Source organism: Nothoprocta perdicaria, unplaced genomic scaffold (assembly GCF_003342845.1).
Source record: "Nothoprocta perdicaria isolate Ctin4 unplaced genomic scaffold, notPer1 scaffold_126, whole genome shotgun sequence".
NCBI lineage: Eukaryota > Metazoa > Chordata > Aves > Tinamiformes > Tinamidae > Nothoprocta > Nothoprocta perdicaria.
The window spans coordinates 1,422,981-1,443,757 of record NW_020454383.1 but is presented as its reverse complement, the minus strand read 5'-3'; the positions used below and the strand labels follow the sequence as shown (position 1 = coordinate 1,443,757).

The following is a 20,777-nucleotide window of genomic DNA, read 5'->3' as shown; positions in this document are numbered from 1 at the left end:
AGCTCATGCTAATGAATCTATGGCAATGCATAGTAAAAATAGGTAACATAACATGTTAAAACGGTTCCTTTCTCAGGTGAGTTTTACACTCACTTGAGTGACCTTACAAATTCAGGTTTTCTGCTCTGCTTGTGCTGTTGCCATAAGACCTGTAGCTGAAAAAGCAGCTTTTATTGGCCAAGATTAGAGCATCATTGGTCTGAACAGAGGCTTCACCTAGCAGAAAACTTGAATTTTGGAAATCAAGACTGTAGGTAAAGATACAGATTCTTTTAGATGTCTCCACATCTAAAAGAATCCTGCCTGGGCTAGCTACAGGAGTTGCAACTGGTGCTTTAAACTGTCCTAGTCTCTTCAGAATTTAGCACAGGAGAGAATAAGCAAAAAGCCCCATTGAGATCTATTTCTGCCCTTCTCTAACTTTTCTTTCTCTGGAGATAGGGGTTCCTGCTTTCAGGCCAGTGTATTTAGGGAGGAAAAGGATCAGGGGAATACTGAATAGTCTAGTGTGCTTGCACAGACAGTTTTGTTTGCTTGATATATCTGAAAAGCTTACTTTAGGGCATTTTTATTAAATATATCTTTTAACGTAGTAAGCACAGAAAACACAACTCTTGAAGAGGAATTTCTTTCTCCAGTCATGAGCAATGAAGTAAGGTGGAATGTAAGAGAAGTTGCATTTCAGCAATCTCCATTACATAAATCTTGCTAGCAAGGCACTGCAAACCCGGATCCCATACAACGCAGCTGACAGAACTGGTAAGGCAATCTCAGAGTAGCTGAGATCTGCTAGAACCAAGTTCATCTAATAGCAGCTTTACTGCAGGACGAGCCTCTGCCTTTCTTTCTTGTGCAGGCAGGGTCAGCAATACACACCATCCTCCAGCTTTTCAGATTTATGCAAATACAGCAAATGAAATCAAAGGGAAATTCTAAGAAAAGCCCTCACCTCTGGATTCCCATTTGTATTATACATCAATTGTGCTAAGTAATAGTCATCCTTCCATGAAGGATGACATATGTATTTCCAGGTCTGGCCCTGTCAGGAGCAAAAACACTGGGATATTCAGGTCGTTCTGGGAAATAAAAAGAGAGAAAAGAAAAAAGGTGGAATAACAAAGAACACTGGGATGAAAAAAAATTTATTTCAGAGACATCATTCACGCATTTGCCCTTTTCTCTTAGATATTTGTAAAGTGCCATAGTATCACTGTAGTATCTAAGCACCAGCAGCACAGCAGGAAATTGCAGAATTCCCTCAACTGGCAGGAGAGTCTGGGTACCAAGGGTCTAAGATGGAGTGAGCAAGGGACACTGCCAAAATGAAGCAATTATTACCTTTTTTTTTTTTTTTTTTTTTTTTTCCCCTCTCCAGTAGTCTCTCACTACAGTCCTGAGGTGAAAAACAACCAGTAGAGGTGCAAGCTGCTGTAGAAGCCAACCTTGCGGTTCTTGACCTCTTGTACATGCCCATGTCTCAATCTTCTTGATTTGGCTTGGGAGTTTGTGCTACCTACAAAGTGATTAAATTCTTGGAAGGAAGGGAATATACCTTACATACCTTTTGCAACAGCAAAGAAAGCTAGATGGTCACAAACAGGGAAAAGAGAAGTGTCTGGGGGAAGTGAATGTTTTCAGTCAAGTGACAGTGAAGAGGGAAAACTAACACTGGCTGTGAAAAGGAAATCCAGAGACAGTGCAGTCAAATCCTAGCTAAGACTACTGCATTGGCAATGTGCTGTGAAGCCTAAGGCCACCTTGATTGGGCATACAGTTTTACATAGGTTCATAGAGAACTTAGAAATAAACTCACATCGATAGTTCTAATCTATAGAGCACTCTTTAGAGCATACAGCACTTGCCAAAGCACACTGAAGGAAAAGAGATGCTCTGAAGACTGTTATCAAGTATTCAAAGGTAGTTTGATTCTCAAACAAAAATCTTGATGTGAGGATTTCCCTTGTGAGCTCATGTGCAGACCCAGATGTGATTCCCTTTATCTGCTACAGTGTTTCACATGTAATTGAGGGCATATGTAATTCATATGTCATTTGTACTCCCCAAAGAAAAGATGCGTTCACTGGATGACTTTCTCGGGCCAACAATCCTTTCTAGCCAAACAGACATTTGTAGTGCTCTAGATTTCCTTCAGGAAACTTAAACTGGAATGGGTCAGGACTATACAAGAGGTTCAGTTCTGCAGCTGGACCTCTAGATGACCATTAGACACATTTCCAAAGCACTTTCCAGAAGAAAGTTAGAAACCAGGAGGAGAACATTTTAAGGCCATCCCTTAGGGAGGAATGGGGGGTAGGAGTAGGGAGGACAGCAAACAAAAAAAAAAGTAAAATGAAGAATGCCATTTCCAAAGGAAGGCTTTGATTCCTGTACAAATTCCACCCCATTTCAGAAAACTCCTTCTATTTCCCTGAGCAGCTGCACACAAAGGTGCCTTGTTCCTTTAGGAGCTGCAAACATGCTCCCCCTAAAGATTTATTTTTAATATTAATTTATTTTTAATATGAAAGTATTTTTATCAGCAGTTGAGTGTCAAGAAACAACTTGCAGAAAGGAAACCAGTCCCTTGGAGTGTAATGAGTTGTGCAGAACTAGCTACAGAACAGGCCATTTACAAGCATCCCTGCCAGCAGTTGCTCAAATCTCTGGATCTCCTTTGCATCTTCATTTCCTTAGACTTTTCCTCACTCTAGTCCCAGTATGGGGGCTTCATTTTGTATTGCTCTGTTCTGAAGACTGCTGAAGCCATGAAGCCAGCTGCAGGACCAGTGAAATATATGACAAAACTAGAAATCTTTCTTAAGCTCCAACAATATTGGACAAGCACACTAGTCAGGTATCATCACTAAAATAAATACCAGTAAAATAGTCAAAAAAAAATTAAAGTGTTGCATTGAAATTCCTTCTCATTAAAACCTGAATGAGTGGGATATATCCTTCAACTGCAGTTTATATGCATGTATGTAAACTGAGGTGGAGAGCTCTGAGTGCCGTTTAGAAGTCATTCCTTACTACCAGAGGTGCCACAACGTTGTGTGGGTACACATTTATAAGAACAACTCCAGATCATATACACAAAGGAATCAGAACAAAACTGAATATCCCGATATGAATTTTTAAATATTTTGATACAAACATATCTCTTGCAGCTTCTTACTGAGAAGTGCTGCTATACACAGTATGTTTAATGCCTTCAGCAGTACTGATATGGTATAGTGTCATACAACTGGCCCTCTTGACCACTTCCAAGGTGTGTGAGTGTGCAGATACACTTCTATAAAAGCAAGTCCATACATATGTGAATACAAACATATAGATGTTATTTACACACGCACACATATACACTGATCAAAACAGGATGTAGGGAATACTGGTACGGAATCAAGTCATCCTCCATATGCTCTTGCTCTGTCCCATTTTACAACGGAGGTTGGACCAGGCAACTTGGGCCATACGTATGAATCTCAACTCCGCAGAACGAGAAGGCCACACCAGCACAAACTTGCAAGCAAACTGTACCCCCCAAGTTGTGTACCACGGCCTTAGCAGCAGCAAGTGTAATTCTTCTTTTCTATTTTTAACCTCCAGGTTAGACAGTTGCCTGTATCAGTTACCCACCAGTTTCAAGATTTCCATAATAAGCTTTGTCCCCATCACACTGTTTCCATAATAAGCTCTGTCCCCATGCTGTTCCTACTACCCCAGCAGCATTTGCAGCAGCCTTTCGAATGCATTCCTTCCTTCCCTCAGGTTGCGTCTGCACTTCCCTTTTGCAAGCAGACTCAGGAGACCTTTGCCTGTGCTCCAAGCTGCCCCACGCACTGTGTGTGCATGATGCAGGGCTTATTTAGCTTTGGCCATCCTGGCCCCCACAGCTGGATCACAAGACGGCTGTGGTGAGCTTCCATAAACCTGTGCAGTATTATACAGGCCACGGCGCTTCAGCTAGGTGTGCTCCTTAAGGAAACATTCAAGGACCATCCTTTTTCCCTTGACATGGCCACACATAACCAAGAACCAGGCATCTCGCCTGACATTTGCTGTTTGGTCACCGAATGGGCACGTGCAAGCAGCTTCTCATGTTGCACATTTTCTCCAAGCACCTGTCACGGGAAGGTGGAGGGGAATGCCTGCACTTTGATCATGTGGCAGAAAAAAATGCAAGCACAGTACTTGGGGAAAAAAGCATGGCAGGACCCTGGAATCCAGAACGACTGCCCATCTTCTGCCTAAGCCTGAAGTGCACTGAGAGAAGGAGGTGGCTGAAAGTGGCAACATAGACCAGCGCTCTTGTTCTGGCTCACTGCCTGGACGAAACTAGGGGCACTGGGCCTGGTACCCTTGGTACAGATGTGGCCTCACCTCTACTGCTGCTCCCATTTTGAACAGGCCTGGATCGGGATCCGCATCCCAGAAGATCCACAGCCCACAACTATGCTATTGCCTACCACACATGTACTCGCTGGTGTGAGACTAAATAGGAGTTGCGACTGAAGCTCTTCCCACACTGGGAACACTTGAAAGGTTTCTCCCCAGTGTGGGTGCGACGGTGACGGATGAGGGTAGAGTTGTCACTGAAGCAGGTCCCACACTCCACACATTTGTAGGGCTTCTCGCCAGTGTGAGTGCGGCGGTGCTGGACGAGGTGTGAGCGCTGGCTGAAACTCTTCCCGCAGTCAGGGCACAAGTAAGGCTTCTCGCCAGTGTGGATGCGCCGGTGGATGACCAGCTTGGAGCTCTCGCTGAAGCATTTGTTGCAGTCAGCACACTTGTAGGGCTTCTCCCCAGTGTGCAGACGCTGGTGGGCAATGAGGTTGGAGCTGTCGCTGAAGCGCTTGCCACACTGGGGGCACTTGTAGGGCTTCTCGCCCGTGTGGAAGTTGGCGTGGCGGAGCAGGCCCGAGTTCTGGTAGAAGTTCCTCCCGCACTTGGCGCACACATAGGGCCTCTCGCCAGTGTGGTTGCGCTGGTGCTGCACCAGGTGTGTGCTCTGGCTGAAGCTCTTCCCGCAGTCCTTGCACTGGTAGGGCCGCTCGCCCGTGTGGACGCGCTGGTGCTGGACGAGGTGCGAGCGGCGGCTGAAGCTCTTGCCGCAGTCGGCGCACACGTAGGGCTTCTCGCCCGTGTGGATGCGCTGGTGCCGGATGAGGTCCGAGCTGCGGTTGAAGCTTTGCCCGCACTCGATGCAGATGTACGGCCTCTCTCCCATGAATGCTCTCTGGTGGACCACCGTGTCCTTCCTCTTCCGGAAGCCGCAGCGAGGAGCCTTCTCCGGCCTCGTCTCCTCCGGGAGGCGGTCGGGGCGCGGGCGGGCGATTCCCGGGGGGCTGCAGCGGGCCAGCAGCGCCTCCCTCACAAAGAAGCCCGAGAGGGCCCCGCGGGCCGCGGCCGCTGCTCCTGGCTGCCGCCTGCGCTCCTCATGCTCGCTCATGCTGCCATCACCTGCGGGCAGAGGGGGCAAGTGGCGACACGCGCGGCCCCGCTCGCGCCCACCGCGACCCCCGGCCGCGGCTGCCGGGGATGCCGAGCGCCCGCGGCCGGCGGCCCCCGCACCCGCGCGCCTCCGCCATGACGCCGCCCCTCTGCTCCCGCTCACCCCCGGCCGGCATCGCCGCGCTGGGGAAAGACTCACAGGGAGGTCGGGCGGCGGAGCCCGGCCGCCCGCGACCCCCGCGCCCCGGGGCGCTCACCTGGCCCGGCGGCGGCCGCCTCGGCCCGCCCTGCCGGCCGGGCCGCCCTGCCCTAGGGGCGGGCAGCGCGGGCCGCGGCGGCGCCTCGCGCATCCCCGCGCCCCGGCGAGCACTTCCTGCCCGCCCGCCGCGCTGTAACCCTTGCGGGCCCGGCCGTCGGCGCGGTTCTCCCGCCTCTCCCCGCCGCCGCCTGGCTCCTGCCCCGAGGGTCGCGGCGGGGCCGGACTGAGGCTGCAGCGGGTGCCCTCTCTGGTGGCGACAGCAGCGGCGCGGCGCGGGCACCGGGGTTGCTGTCCTGCCCTCGGGTTTCTCGTCGTTTCATGCAACCGCTTCCCGCCTCTCGTGCCCTGGCCGGGCTCGGGACGCGCTGGTGACGGGCAGGGCTGGCCGGGCTGGGTCGGGTGCCCGCTGAGCAAGGCTGGGGCAGCGCGTGGGGCACACAGCTGTGCAGCATATGGGGCACGCACCTGGGCGGCGCATAGGGCACACACCTGGGCAGCATGTGGGGCACACACCTGGGCGACGTGTGGGGCACACACCTGGGCAGCATGCGGAGCACGCAGCTGTGTCCCCACACAGCTCATCTGTGTGTGCAGCCCACATAGCTGCACATGCAGCATCTGTCCTCAGCTGGGCACCATGACACAGAGCCAGAGTTTCACAGGTTTGGTTATTACTGCCACATTCCCTCGACCTTTTCTTTCTGCTGGAAACAGGTATCCATCATTTTGCCTGACAGCAACCTGAAAAGCGCTGGGGGAGCAGAGGGGAGACGGAGCCGCAGGCAGCTGGAGCTGGGAGCTGTGGAGTCCCGAATGAGGAGGCCAACGTGATGTGATCATCATCTGTCCGCGGGTCACCCTGTAGCCTCAGATTGCCTTTTATAAATGCTTAGAAAGATGAAGAAAAGTGGCAGTTTTCAGCTTTGCTGCTTAATAATCAGATCACATGGGAAATTTGGAAAAAAAAAAAGAAAAAAATGGAGGGAAATTGGTTCTGTTGTCTCCCTTCTCCACAAATTGTTTCAGTTCTATTTCCAGTCGCTTTTAAACAGCTCTGCCAAGTAATGGTTATGCAGATGTTATACCCAAATGTTGCTTCATTGAGGTAAGAACCATTGACCAGAAGAATTAGTCATTAGAAGACAGAAATTAAAATATGTAGATAAATAAGAAAATCTATTCACGGGTAGGATGCAAAACAAGAGGAAGAATCAATGAAGTGCTTAACAATCCAATATAGTCAGTGTGATGAGGAGAAAGCCTTTGCTAAATTTATAGCAGTTGAGAGGGAGAGGAGCTTAAAATCTTGAAGAATAAATTTTAAATAGCAAGTGATAAGCTGGAACCATGTAGTAGCTATTGCATTCTGTTCCCCACAAGCTGGAGATCAGGTACTTGGGATGTCAATAATCACTGATAGGGAAGTTGATACCTGTGATCAAATTGTCAGGCAGCTGTGGAGATATCACCTGAGGAAGATTAACTGCATTTTACATGTTAATGTAACAGCATTACAAAGAGTGAAGGCAAAAAGGAGATGAGTATCAAAAAGGAAGATGACCTATTCAGAAATGATTTTGTTGCCCCAAAGTACTTCCATGTGTGTGAAGTGGCGTGGCTGCAGGATATGGAAATGAAGTCTGAAGTTTACTTAAGTAAAACTGGGAAGATGGCCAGGGAATCGTTGCTAAAAGCTTTGAAACATAACTCTCCTAAAGACAATGGTCATCGGAATAACAGCAATAAAAGGCTAGAGAGTAGGAGCAGCTTGGTTTTATGTGAATAATTTACAGTAATTTAAATCTTATCAAAATAATTTTTAATAGGGATTTTAATCATGGTTTAAGTCACCAAGTGAGCAAATTTGAATTAAGTAGGTAATAATAATCCTACTCTGTAGGATTATTTCCACTTCCCTGCCCTCCAAAGGAAAGGTTGATTTTCATTGTTTGGTGGTGATTATGGAGTTTTTAACTATGAGTAATCTTTACACAAAATCTAATAGATTTTCTTTATGGTGAGGAAAATACAGTATATGTATGCACAAGAAATTATAAGCATCATCATGAATATTTTGTGACACATAAATACTGAATTTAATTATTTTATAAAAGGTTGCAATACACTTTATTTTTTTTGTCAATTTTAGACATGTCAAGATTTTTTTGAATTAAAATTTTATAATACAATAATTAGGAATCACAATTCAATATTTGTAATTATTGAATCATACAATAATTTAGAATTATTTATAACACAAAATATAGAATTACAAATTTTTCTTATTACTGAAATAAGCTGACTATATTTTAAGAAGCACCTTATTTTTAAAATTGACGAATTGAATGAACAAAGCCTCAAAAAGAAAGAGCTGATAATTGTCATAGATCTGACATTTAATGTTTATTCATACTGGGAGAGTAAACTAAGATTTCTGGGCTTCATATCATCTTAATTTGTGGTTGATTTTCTTTAAAACTTTGGCAAAAGATATGCAGTGCTTCAATATATTTGTAATGTAATTTAAATAATACTTTTATAGGTTCCTGTCAGCTTGGACTTTAAAATGTATTGAAATATTTTCATATTTAATAGATTTAATTTTTAAAAAGAAAAAAGTATAACAGTGAAAATTTTAAAAAGTGATTTACTTCAAAATACTTCCAGCTAAAAATTCAGAATCATGGTCAACTGCTTTTATTAAACAACTTGGCTTGTCTGCTCTTTCTTCCACACTGTTCTTTTCCAGCCTCTTCCTTCTAGCAACTTTTACGTGCCTTCAAAATTCTACACATATTACTGTATCTGAAAAAAAAAAAATATATATATATAGTGTCATTTTACAAGTCTGGTTATTTGCTGTAGTTCTTGTATACATCATGGGAATGTCGCCATCAGTTACATTCTGCTGTAGCGCTCTCTGCCTGTGCTCGCAGTCTTTGAAGAATATTGATCTTCACACTAGTCTCCTCTTTCTTATCTTTACTGCTGTCAACAGCAAGTTTCCTTCTGCTACCAATCTCATGAATCAATCAGAAGATGCCCTGTTGGTGCTCCCTGTTGTCCTATATATCTTGTCTCCTGTGAGTCTTTTAAGTGAGATGAGATGGAGGCTGAGGCTCTTTCAGTATCCCTTTTACTATAGAATTAGCCCTATCTGTACAGATATATGAGCTACTTTCTGTTCTGTTCTGCAAATACTTTTAGTTTAGTACTGGTTTTATAGACACCTCTTGCCCTGTGCTGCTCAGCTGATAATACTGGGCTGGATGTTTAGTGATGCAGCTATTTCATGTTTAAATACACACGCTGCTCATCTGTGCATAGTGTTTTCTGGTCCTTTGCTTCAGAAGTCACCCTAGGTGAGAAACCTCTATCTGCTAAAGCGTATTAGCCCTTAAATCTGCTGGGATTAGTGACTACTCCTCTTTAAACAGAATCACGTGCTGGACTCATAATTTGCTTCTTGCACAGAGGAGCAGGAGCACTTCTTATCATAAGATGGAATGAAAAGGGAATAATTATACAAGCTGCATATGCTATTTGAAGTCTGGTGTCTACAAAACAGTAATATTCTAACCAGCTAAAATCTTGATGCCTGAGTCTTTCTTTCGCCTGGGTTCAGTTTAAAAAGAGTTTAGTTGATACCTTTATGGGCAGATGTATCTGGAAGTCCTGTCTATGAGGATGTGGCAATAACTGTCAGATGTGTAGATGTCTCTTATAATCAGGCTGCAGACATGTGACAGAGTTAATTTTTGAACTCGCAGACAATAATCTCTTGAGGGTAAACTTTCAATAGTCAAAGCTCTTCTGTTTGCTCCAATTCATGGAATATGGACCTGGTACTTTCATGTATGTGTAAATTAAAAAGACAGGAAGAAAACTAGGATTTCTGCCATCCTGTACCGCATGTCTGTGCTAGGAAACTGTTAATGCCTCTCTGGTACTCTTATATCCGTTTCCCTCTACTGTATTGCTAGAGCATTTCCTTCATGAGTTATATTCACACCTGGGAGGTAAGGAAATTTTTGTTTGTTTGTTTGTTTGTTTTTACATCTGTCTGGCTAGGGAACAGAGCCTAAGATCCTGCTGCATCAAGTCAATAAATGGCAGACTTTCATATGAAATATCACTGTTCGTCTGGGAAAGTGAACCTGGCACTCCAGAAACTTTAAGAAGCATCCCAAACCATTTTTCTCCTCTGTGGAGATGAATACTGGCGTCAGTTTGTGCCTTTTCCATATGCTTTTCAGATGGAACATTGCAGAATTCTCCCATCACTTTTTTTTGTCATCCTTTGGAAAATGCTTGCAAGACTGTGTGTGATGTCTTACTGCTCTCAGGAGAAACATTGTTTTGTAGATTGACCAGGAGGTGGCAGATTTGGAAGCTACTAAATCAGTCTTTTTAACTGAAATGTTTCCCACATGGGTTAAAAATGCCGTTTTCTGAAAGTTACTTCTTCATGCTTTTGAAGCAGCTTCTTTCTGTGTAAATCAGTAAATCTCTGTTTTTCAATACAAGTAGTCCCTAAGTGTTATTTGTTGTTAATGCTTCTTGTTAAATTTTTGGAAAATCAAAATTGAATGATTAGATTAATTGAGGAAGTTTTCTGTTACTTTGTTTACTTACTTGATTTAATGCAATATGTTACTTGATTATTCTTCTTCTTTGATTTATACTTAATTATTTGATTATACTTAACTAAATTTATAGAATCTGTGGCAAATTAATTCTTTTATCTCTTGTAGTATGCACAAGGTCCACACATGGGCTGTCCCAAAGTTTCTGGTGGGTAACAGGTTGCTCATACAATGAGGCATCTGCCCATTAGTGCTGGGAACTCTTCTGATTGATTGCCACAGAATCTCTAGGCTTCACTCCTTGAAGTTTCTAGAAGGTAGAACAAATAACTGCTGTTCTGTGTTCTCACCTATTACTGTTTCCTGGATATGTCTTCTTCCTCCTGCTAGTGTTTATGCAAGTGTGCAAGGTTCTGATATCATTTATTTATGAATATGTCAATAGATTTTTGTGAGATACCAGCCGATTAAATTCCACTGGGTATTTTGGGATGCCAGGATGGATGACTAAGATAGTTTGATTCCTTGCTTAATACAGGCCAAGGGGCTTTTTTGTATTAGTTCTCTGTGCAAATCCAATAGCTAACTTGTTATTGTAATAGTAACTGAGTAACAAATACTGGGTGAATATAATTTTTCTTTGTTTGTTTTATGCTGTTTATACTTCTGTGAGCCTTCTTGTCCCTTTTCATGGGACAAGATCACTAAAGGCATTTATATTATGTTGTAATTCATCATGACTTTTGAAGTCTATTTCTGAGGCTGTGCTCCCCTCTGATCCCGTAAGCATGGTCTGCAATCGCCAAGAATCAAATTTGCATTTGAGGAATTCACTTAATTATTCTTCCTTGCAAAGCAAGAAATCTCTCAAAATCAGGGAGCCTACTAAACTCTAAAATACAGGTACAATATACTACCAAAACAAAAATGCATGAAGTAAATGCCATGAATCATGCTTTAATCATAATCTTAAACTCCTTTGGTGCTTTTCTAATTACTTGTACTTTACATTTATTAAAATGTTCTAAAGTAGTCATTCAAATAGCCATCCTGTTTACAGTCATACTTTGTATAATTTCTTAGTTTCCTTGGGAATGAGCTGAGGCTTTTTTGTCCTGGATGATATTGAAAAGCTGAAATTTAAGCTGTATTCAATTAGAAAATGGCAAAACAACACAATAAATCATGCAAAATTTCATGGTATATGAGAATAGTTCTCCATTTGAGGGTTAGTATTAATGCTTCTCTAGACTGCAATTTTTTTAAACATCATTTAATTTGTTTTTTACAAGACTAGAAGCATAATCATGTTTCTGTCCTGCAAAGGGTCACTCAGAAGCTACTACAGTAAAAATTTTTCACAGTAGTAGTTCCCCATCTGCTGTTTCATTTATACATTACAGCTAAAATTAGACTGAACTACTGATTTTATAAGTGAAAATGAATTACTTTGGCCAAAACCTGCTCTGCATTTTAGGAAAGAAGTGACAGAACTTAAACTGAACATTTGTTAGTGTCCCATGTCTTGCCTAGTTCATCATTGGTACATCTGTCATCTGCTCATAGCTCTGTAGTGCTGGTGTGATGGAAAAGCAAACTAGCTTTTCATCGGAGAAGATACTTTGAATTGCAGCTCAGTTTTGTCTCTGCTTTATAATTTAGACTCCATAAACAAAGGATTTGTGATCTGTGTTTCCCAATGTCTGCTTTATTTCTCTGTGAATAAGTGTTCTGTAAACCCTTCAGAAAGAAGAAGAGAAGAACTTGAAAAGACGACAAAGCTGCTAGTTATAAATGGAGGAGAGGAAAGGTGAGGAGAGACCTTGCAGCAATATGTAGTCTTCCTCTGAAGACTTTGAGAGTGAGAGCAAAGCGAACTAGCATCTCCTAAGAGAATTCCTTAATTCTTTCACTTAAAATGAGAGGAGAAAATGCAGTGGTTTAGGTTTTACTTATTTTTACTTATCAAATTTGACAAACTTTAAGGGTCCTTTGAAAGGGAATGGCTATGGAAAGCAAACACAATATCCTTTTATAAAGTGCATGTGGAGAAAATGTTTCCACAGATGCCTAGAAACATGTAGCTCACCATGCTCACTGGGCTCTTGATTTGTGTCTACGTGGAATAGAAATGACATAGAGTGAAATCACTGACTGACATGTAGAAAGAACATGTCAGTCCTTCTCGTTAGAACTTATAATTTGTCATGAATGGACAGCTGGGACATAGTCCTGCATTTTTGGAAAGAGGGAGTTGTTGCTCTCCTGGTTTTGTACACTTCATGGATGCTGCCATAAAGATAACAATTCCATCTCACTGAAGTGTTCCTGGATATGAAATGGAAGAGTCAAACTACAGGCTGTTATTTAGAGTGTGGAAAAAGACCAGATCTTGGCCTGTAGAAAAGCTTCTGTACCAGAAATCCATGAAGGAAAGCCACAGAGAGTCACATTTCCTGCCCTTTTCCACTCTTAGGATGCAGCATGGCTTTTGCAGCATGTGCAAGTTTGAAAAACTTTACCCATCAGGTAATATTTTAATAGAAATGCATGCTGTTTAGAGGCATGTGACTAGTGCAGAGCTTGTGAAAACGTGTGGAACATAACGCACAGCAAAGAGTGATGTCTCCCCAGCACTTTTGTTACTTCATCAAACACTTGCTTGTGTGTGATGGCGAGGGAATATGATGGAAGGGGAGAGAGAGAAGGGAAGGCACATGGCCAGAAAAATTAACTGGCAGTTAATTCCTGAAGCTCTACAGGTACCACCATACCTGTCTTCTATTTTTGAGCTCAAGTTTTGACCATCTCTTTGTGAAAATGGCTACTGTATGTTCTCTGTCTCTGAACGCTGGGTGAGACACTTTTTTCTCTTTGTCTTCGTTTCTTATCTTACTAAGGTACACCACCACTAGGCATATGTGTTCATCATTAAAAGTTAACATTTCTGCTGGGACATCACTGACATGCCTCAAACATGCATCAGAACCTCATTTATGCTCTATGCTCTTTGTGTAATGAGTAAAATAGTCTTTATGCTGTACACATAATGAGTAGAATAATCATGCTGTCAGAGAGATTGCCTGAGAAGGATCGGATGAGACATGTCAGGTGACCCAAGTAAGTGAACATCATCAGAAAGAGTACAAGGTAATGAGAACATCAAGTTACCAGAGCATCCAAGACAGTCTCTGGAATAATGAAGTTCCCCCATTGTATTTTTAGGAAACAGTAACAAGGAGTGCATTCAAAGGAGAGCTGAACAGGAAAGAATCACCACATCGCTATCCGCACCACGAGGAAGCAGCGAGGGAGCTCTGCTAGATATTGCAGGGAGCAGAGGGCTCTGCCCTGTGCTCTCCCAGCCAGTGGGGGCAGCAGCAGCAGGGGCTCACTCTGACCCTTTCCTGTAGTCTCAAGGCCTCATGGTGCTGCAACAGGCAGAGCTGCCTGCAAGCTGGGAAGTGCTCTGCAGGAACAGGGTAGGTGCCTGAGTGGTTTTCCTGTTTTGGCTGTGCTGGAAGTGCTTCATGTACTAGTTGGTTGCAAAGGACCTTGCAGCAGAGGCTGGGGAGCTGCGCTGAAGCCCAGCATGTGCGAGCAGGATCAAATCAGCCCCCCACAGCCAAGTTTTTCAGAAGCTCCCCAGGGTTCTGGCCTTTGGGGCTGCAGCAGGACGTGGGGGTTGGGTGGGGGTTATTTCCCCAGTATGAATTACTGTCTCCCTCAGCACTCAGCACCTAAAGAGAGCCTGCACCAAGCCACTGGGGAGGAGCGGTGGCCCCAGCCCTGCAAGTGCGAGGCCTGAGAGTGAAGCTCAGCTGAAGGTATGGACTGGGGTGGGAAGAGGCAAGTTGCTGTTAGGGAAGTTAGTGCAATCACTTATTTTCTTTAAAAAAGATTATGCTATAAATTGACATACTTTTGAGAGGCTTTCAGACAGGAATGGACTGATCATGGAGGGAGACGGGGAAACTGTTAGCAGAGGTGGATGCAGTAAGGATTTGGAAGGAGTACAAGGTGTTGAGACTGTGGGGAAATGCGCTGCTATGCTGGGAGCCTTTGCTGTGCTTAGCAAGTGCTTATGTATATTAGGGAACTTAAGGAAAAATTTCTTGGTAGTGATAGAGCACTGAAACAGGCTGCCAAGAGAGATTGTGGAGTCTCCGTCTCTGGAGATCTTCAAAACTTGCTTCAACACAGCCCAATGCCACGTGCTCTAGGTGTCCCTGCTAGAGCAGGGGCGTTGGACTAGATGATCTCAAAGGTCCCTACCAACCTTAGTGATCCTGTGAAATTCTCGTTGCCCGATCTAAATGTTCAATAGCATGTGTAGGTTTACCACTGTTAATACAGCCTGTAGGTATTTTGCAAAATGCGTTGCACCTGTGCCTTCCTCTCCTTCACCTTGTTCTGAAGAAAACGGTTACATGCGCCAGCTTTCCTCTATTTTTCTAGATGGAGCTAGCAACAGAGCCCAGGTTTTCTCAACTCCAGGAGGCTGCAAGAAATGAGATTGCAGGAGGATCCTGTACAGGTGAGAAGTAAGCTTTTACCTTTAAGCTTTTACCTCCATGATTTAACTAGCAGAGTTTGAGATTTCATCAGGGGTGCTGGGAACTTTGCTTTTCTTCTTCTCAACTCTCTGCTCTGCCCTATTTGAAAGGATGTGTATTACATGCTAGCTAGGCTAGCCTTTTTTGTTTGCTATGAGTCTATAGCAACTGTTTTAAGATAAGAAAATATGGTTTGGAATGAAGGAGAGCAGATGTACTCCTTAGCTTTTCTTTTTCAATAGATAAAAAAGGTATGAGTTGCAGCACTGCATCTGAAATACTTGACTGTCTGGCAATACTTTTGGATGTCAGTGAAGGGTTGTTCTGTTTCCTGTTTCACTGTTGAAGTCCTGGGGCTACTGCATGACCTGCTACAAGAGGTGGTTGGTTGTAGAGTGAGAGAGTGACCACTCCTGCTCCTACAATGCCAGTCTTCATCCTCCCCGAAGAGACTGCTGATATTTTTTAGTCTGCCCATAGCTCTAATTCTTTCATGTAAGAACCCTTCCCTTTTTTTTTTTTTTTCTTTTATTGCTGGTATTTAGAGCTTGGCAGCTGTGACTATGCAAATAAAGATTACTTTCTCTCTTAACAGACATGTTAGTTTTTTGTTCCTTAGTCTAACAGATGCAAGACTAAAATTGCACTCTGCAGAGTTTTACTTTCAACATAGAAAGCTTGTTTTTTATAGCAGATTAATAAAACTAATGTGTAAAATTAAGTATATGTAGTCTGAGTAACTGAGTATTTTAATGCTAAATGAGGTCTGCTAGTGCACCTCTAGGTTACTATTAGCAGTTGCTGTCCTAAAATACTTGCAAAAATAAAGCAAAGTGCACATTAGGTGATGTTAATAATTCTTTTAATGCTAAAGTGATGTAAATATACCAGTATCAGAGTAAGATAACCAAAGCTTGTTATGGGGCACATCGGATCATATATAGTCATTGTTGAAATAAATAAATGACATTCTTTAGGGAAAAAACTATGATTATGACTATGAAATTCCCTCTAGTGCAGCTTATTTAGCTTTAGCTCACTGCAAACAGGTGACATACAGAATCTAGATATGAAATAGCTATTAATATAAGTATTTATAGTTTATTAATATTAATATGCACTATTACTAATTTTAGCAATAAAGATTTAATGTGAATATACAGTATTCCTGTAAGAGTTTTAATATCTCTTTTATAGTAAGTGGAGTGAAGAATCTGACATATTGGCCTGTCAGTAGTAGTTTAAAAAAAAATTTAATACAATTAAGGAACAATCTAGATCTTCCTCTTGATTTTACCCAGCAATGGTTAAGAAGACCTTTTGTTTTCTTCTCCAATCTCCCTCCAACCACACAATAGTAAAACTCTCTTGTAAAAGTGAATTTAACAGGTTGAAAAACTTTTGGACTAAGTAGGGTGTAGATTTCTAAAATTAGATTTTCTTTTCTTTTTTCTTTTTTTCAAGATATTTTGGATTTTCTTTTCCCTTGTCATTTTTCTTTGTTTGGCATTTCCTGCAGATAGAAAAGCAGCAATTTTTTTACCTTTATCATCGTCTTTTCATTTTTTTCCCCTTTCCTTCTTAGCTCAGTCTTCATAGTTTTGCCTCTCTCTTTGGAAAAGAGAAATGTGGTGCAAATAGATTCTGGCTATTTTACAAACACTATATTGATATTGGGAAATGAGCTGTGTCAGTTTTGTTTCTTATTCCAGCGGAGACCTGCATCCTGAGTGAAAATGAAGAGAATGAGGCAGAGAGGGGCATCCAGGAAGCTCTTGAGCAGGACATGTTGCCTCAGCTGGCTGAAGCCCGAGGTCTGAACCGAAGGGCAGCCAGTCTGCAGAAGCCGCAGAGGGCAAGCTGCAAGAAACTGCCTCGCCAAGCAGGAGGCTCCAGGAAGCTAACTGCCCTTACTAATGATCAGAAAGCTCGCACCGACGATAAACCCTTCAAATGTACAGAGTGTGGGAAGGGCTTCAAAGGGAGCTCTACTCTCTTGAACCATCTGAAAATCCACACTGGAGAAAATGCTTTTGAGTGTTTAGAGTGTGGAAAGAGCTTTAACAGGAAGGCCAACCTTGCAGTGCATGAAAGAGTTCACAGAGGAGAGAGACCCTACAAATGCCAAGAGTGTGAGAAGAGTTTTGGCCGTAGTTCAAATCTTATTGCTCACTATAAAACCCATGTGAAAAAGAAAGTCTTTTCTTGCGGCATGTGCAGCAAAAGTTTCAGTGGAAACTCAGCTCTCTTCCAGCATCAGAGAATCCATATGGATGAAAAGCCTTATCGGTGTGATGAGTGTGGAAATAGCTTCTGTCTGTGCTCCAGCTTCATCAAACATCAAAAGATTCATTTGAGAGAGAGACCCAGTGAACGCATAGCAGGTAACTCATCTGTTCTAATCTGTTGAGTGTGCAAATTCAAGCTGTACGAATTTACAGAGGATGAAGTGGACACTGATTCTGTTCATTCCTAAATGCTTGTCCCTCCTTCCTATGGTAGGTATAGATGGTGTGCTTTTTTTTTTTCTTCTTCTTCTTTTTTCCTCCTTCCTCTATAATAAATCTGACTCATCATTTGAAGATGTGCCTATAAAATGCCAGTGTTGAAGTTCAGATTTTGCATTCCCCAGGGGCTGCATGAAAATGAGTTTTATTAACTCCTGGTTACTAGTGTCTCCCGATGCTCAAGTTTAGGTCTTCATAAGCCAACAAGTTACTTGGCTTAGATAGGAAGGCTCTGTAAACTGGGGCCTTGGTAGCCTGTAGCAGTAAATATTGCTGTATATGAATAATGTTTCCTACTTCTAATGAAGATTAGCAGAATAGAACCACCGATAAAGATGAAAAGCTTTTCATTGCCTGCACAAAAATGCTCTTGATAATGGGAAGTCTCTTCTGACCATCCCTTCTTAATTATTAGTGAAGTATAAGCTCTCAGGTGAGGTAGTTGCTTAAAGTAGGGAATTTTCTAGATTTTTGCAATATGTCATGTTCTTAAAAGAATGGAATATTTCATTAAAATATATTCATTAAAATTACCAAAAATTGTGGAACTAGATACTTGTTTGTTTTGTTAAAGGGACAGGCATATTAGCAGCAGGCTTTATATGTGATCTAAGATTTAACAATTTAAAGTCTTGCCAAACACGACCAAAGATTTAATGACAAGATTTTTCTGGCTGATAAAAAATAGTGTTAATCTTAATGAAGTTATAATTTCAGTATAATTTGAATGGCAAAACTGAATTCCTCTTCTAGGTTTGAAGAAGTCTTGGTACAGAGGTACTGAAAAATGGCTGAGCTAAAGAGCAGTAAAAGTGAGAGTTCCCAGTTGTAGAGGATCATTTTAACAGCTTTTTAGTTTTTTTTTTCTCTAATTCACAAGAAAAAATAATGTAGTTTCATTATTAATCAGGCAGTTTGCCAGTAAGAAAAATCAGATGAACTTAAATCTGTGCCCGATTCAAACCAAGATATCAAAATATATTCTAGAGGAACTATTGCTACTGTATCATTGTAGTCAAATGTCATTCTAAAATTGCCTGTATGATGACACGTGTTTCATTGACCTTGTGATGTGTAGATTAGGAATTAAATTAGATTTCCATATTGGATATGAACTCAAAGAAGTTTACATATTATAACTTAGATATGCTTTTTTATATCTTGGCTTTTTTATTCTTTAACAGCTCCACTCCTTCTGCTTTGCCTCCTCCTTCTTCCAATGGGGACATAGGAAAAGCAGAAGGAAGTTTGTGAAGTTTATTGGAGTGTGGGTGAGAATGATAGTAAAGGAGATCTTTTGATTGTAAGAAAAATCAATTTTGTAATTCTTTTGTAACTTCAGATGAACATACCTTCCTAGTCTTTGCTTTGATTTGCCCTAGTTTAAGTTATCAAATGACTTGAGTGAAGTTTTGTGATTAAAATGTGGATGAGAAGAAAGATTTTTACAGAACTGCCTTTTCCTTGGGTGAAGGCAGATTTTAAAATGCTGCTGTAGTGATTGGGGATTAAGTGGGCCCTTGACTTTAACAATCCTCTTCTTAGATGCAAATTGTTCTGAATTTATATCTCCGCATCATAAAGAACAGCAGAGGCGTGACACACAGAAATTTGAGATGGGCCACTCCAATCTCGTTTTTGAAGAGTGTAAGTATAGAAAGGCTTCTAAATTGCCATCCATAGTATTCCTGCATTGCAGACATTTAACATTCTCTTCTCTTTGTACAGTGAAGAAAATGAGAGAAAACATGGATATGTTGCTTCTGAATCAGCAAAGTCAGCTGCAGGTCCTGCAAGAAATTCAGAAACAGCTGAATATACTCCTCCCAGGCAACGATCTCATCAATTCCAATGTCTATAGCTTAGGACTGCTGCTAGGACGACAGGCGGCTGCAATGGCATCTCTCTCTTTTCCCCTTCTTAATCCTAGCAGTCTCCTTACTGAAAACACCCGTTTGTCTGCTCCTGAAATTCTCTCTACCTCTCAGCTTGCAGGCTCACAGTTTCATGCAACTTCTACAACTTCCTGATCTGCTTTATCTTATGAATGTATCAAATGTGAACAAATGCAAGTACTGTTTTGTACTGTTTTACCATCAAGCATGTGATTTTTCTGTTGTAACTGTGCAATTGTACTGTTTTTTTGCGGGTGCTGGCCTTGTATTCAGACTTTCAGCATGTGCATCACTTATGTGCATCAGCAAACAGAAGCTGTCATTGTTTCATTTCAAAACGCATGGATTTTGGATAGAAATATATTTTGTTAAGGCAGCTTAAGAGATCTTCGTTGCTGAGGTATGGTTAAATAGAACATCCATATATGATACTGTGTAAAACTTAAGTACTTAAGCATATTATTCTAACATGTATTAGATTTAACATATATTTGGCTGCTTTTACCTTTTACCTGTTCTAGTGAGCTGGCATTAACAAGAAGGTCATCAGGAATGTTTTAAGCAATTCTTCTTAAGTCTGTTTTATATAGAAGTCTGTAACCAGTAGGTTTATGTAAAAGTATTTAGTCTAACACCACTTCTGTTCCAAGCATCTGTTTATAAAATCTTCCTTAATTCAATGAGGCTTTAAATTAGGTGATCTTTACTGACTCTCAGGCCAGCATCACTAATAAATCACAAAAAGGGTTGGGGGATGAAAAAAAAGTGCTTGCATTACTCACATTTGCTTTGATTGCCAGAATTTCATGAGGAAAAGGCAATTCGAGTTATAGAACATTTGTTCATTTCCTCAAAACTGTCCTTACTTGAATCTATTTTCAGATACTCCATCATACCCTGCTGGGTTACTGCATGTTGACTGTTACATATTTGTTAGAGATAGAATCAGTGGGGTAAATAACTGCTGACTTAAGGGGACACTGAGAAGCTCAGATGCCCCATCTTGTAAAATCTGCTAGATGGAATTGATTTTTTTTTCCTGCCTGTGAAGGACTGGGACCTTTTAAGGTTAGTAACAATAGTATGTTGAGAAGGGTTAGCCCTTTTTATCTTCTTGTTTCTTTCTGTGATACAGACTAGTTGTTATGTCAGCACCTTTGAACTTCCAGAGCACAACAAAGCTAATTTTGATTCACTTTTTTTGGAAAGCTGCTGGGATAAGTAAACTTTGGGACTTGTGCCTGTACCATTTTGAGCTTCTGTTGTGTTTTTCTTGTTTTTTAAGATATCCTGTTGAAAGTTTCCATAGTTCCTGCGTAATAAAATATGATTTGTATTTTAAGAATTTTAACAAGTGATCCAATTGGTGATATTCCATGGAATAATGTCACAATTTTGCCAAAAGATAAAGTATGATTTCAGTATTACTGTTTCTTTTCATGTGGGTACAGATTGTGAAAAATCACTCTAGTTCTTACTGTGTCAGAAGAGCATTCATTTAAGCCAAATTGAGAGTGAGCACT

At 41.8% G+C, this 20,777-nt stretch overlaps 2 protein-coding genes across 2 annotated transcripts; one reads left to right on the top strand and one right to left on the bottom strand.

The window, feature by feature from the left end:
- Window positions 1-1,339: 1,339 nt before the first annotated feature.
- Window positions 1,340-5,449, bottom strand: LOC112942353 (zinc finger protein 436-like). Its single transcript, XM_026033258.1, is given in 2 exon segments — window positions 1,340-4,582; window positions 4,585-5,449. Coding segments are annotated over 2 exon segments (1,065 nt in total). The 3' UTR covers window positions 1,340-4,382.
- An 8,305-nt stretch (window positions 5,450-13,754) lies between these two features.
- Window positions 13,755-20,516, top strand: LOC112942360 (zinc finger protein 271-like). The gene is made up of 6 exons (XM_026033262.1): window positions 13,755-13,778; window positions 14,027-14,123; window positions 14,755-14,833; window positions 16,565-17,236; window positions 18,905-19,006; window positions 19,088-20,516. Exons 3-6 carry the CDS (start codon window positions 14,755-14,757, stop codon window positions 19,387-19,389), a joined length of 1,155 nt encoding a protein of 384 aa, XP_025889047.1. The 5' UTR covers window positions 13,755-13,778; window positions 14,027-14,123; the 3' UTR covers window positions 19,390-20,516.
- Window positions 20,517-20,777: the final 261 nt, after the last annotated feature.

Coding starts and splice junctions, on each gene's coding strand:
- LOC112942360 (XM_026033262.1), top strand. CDS start 14,755: ATGGAGCTAGCAACAGAGCCCAGGTTTTCTCAACTCCAGGAGGCTGCA. Junction 14,834..16,564: donor TGCAGGAGGATCCTGTACAG/GTGAGAAGTAAG, acceptor TTCTTATTCCAG/CGGAGACCTGCATCCTGAGT. Junction 17,237..18,904: donor ACCCAGTGAACGCATAGCAG/GTAACTCATCTG, acceptor TCCTCTTCTTAG/ATGCAAATTGTTCTGAATTT.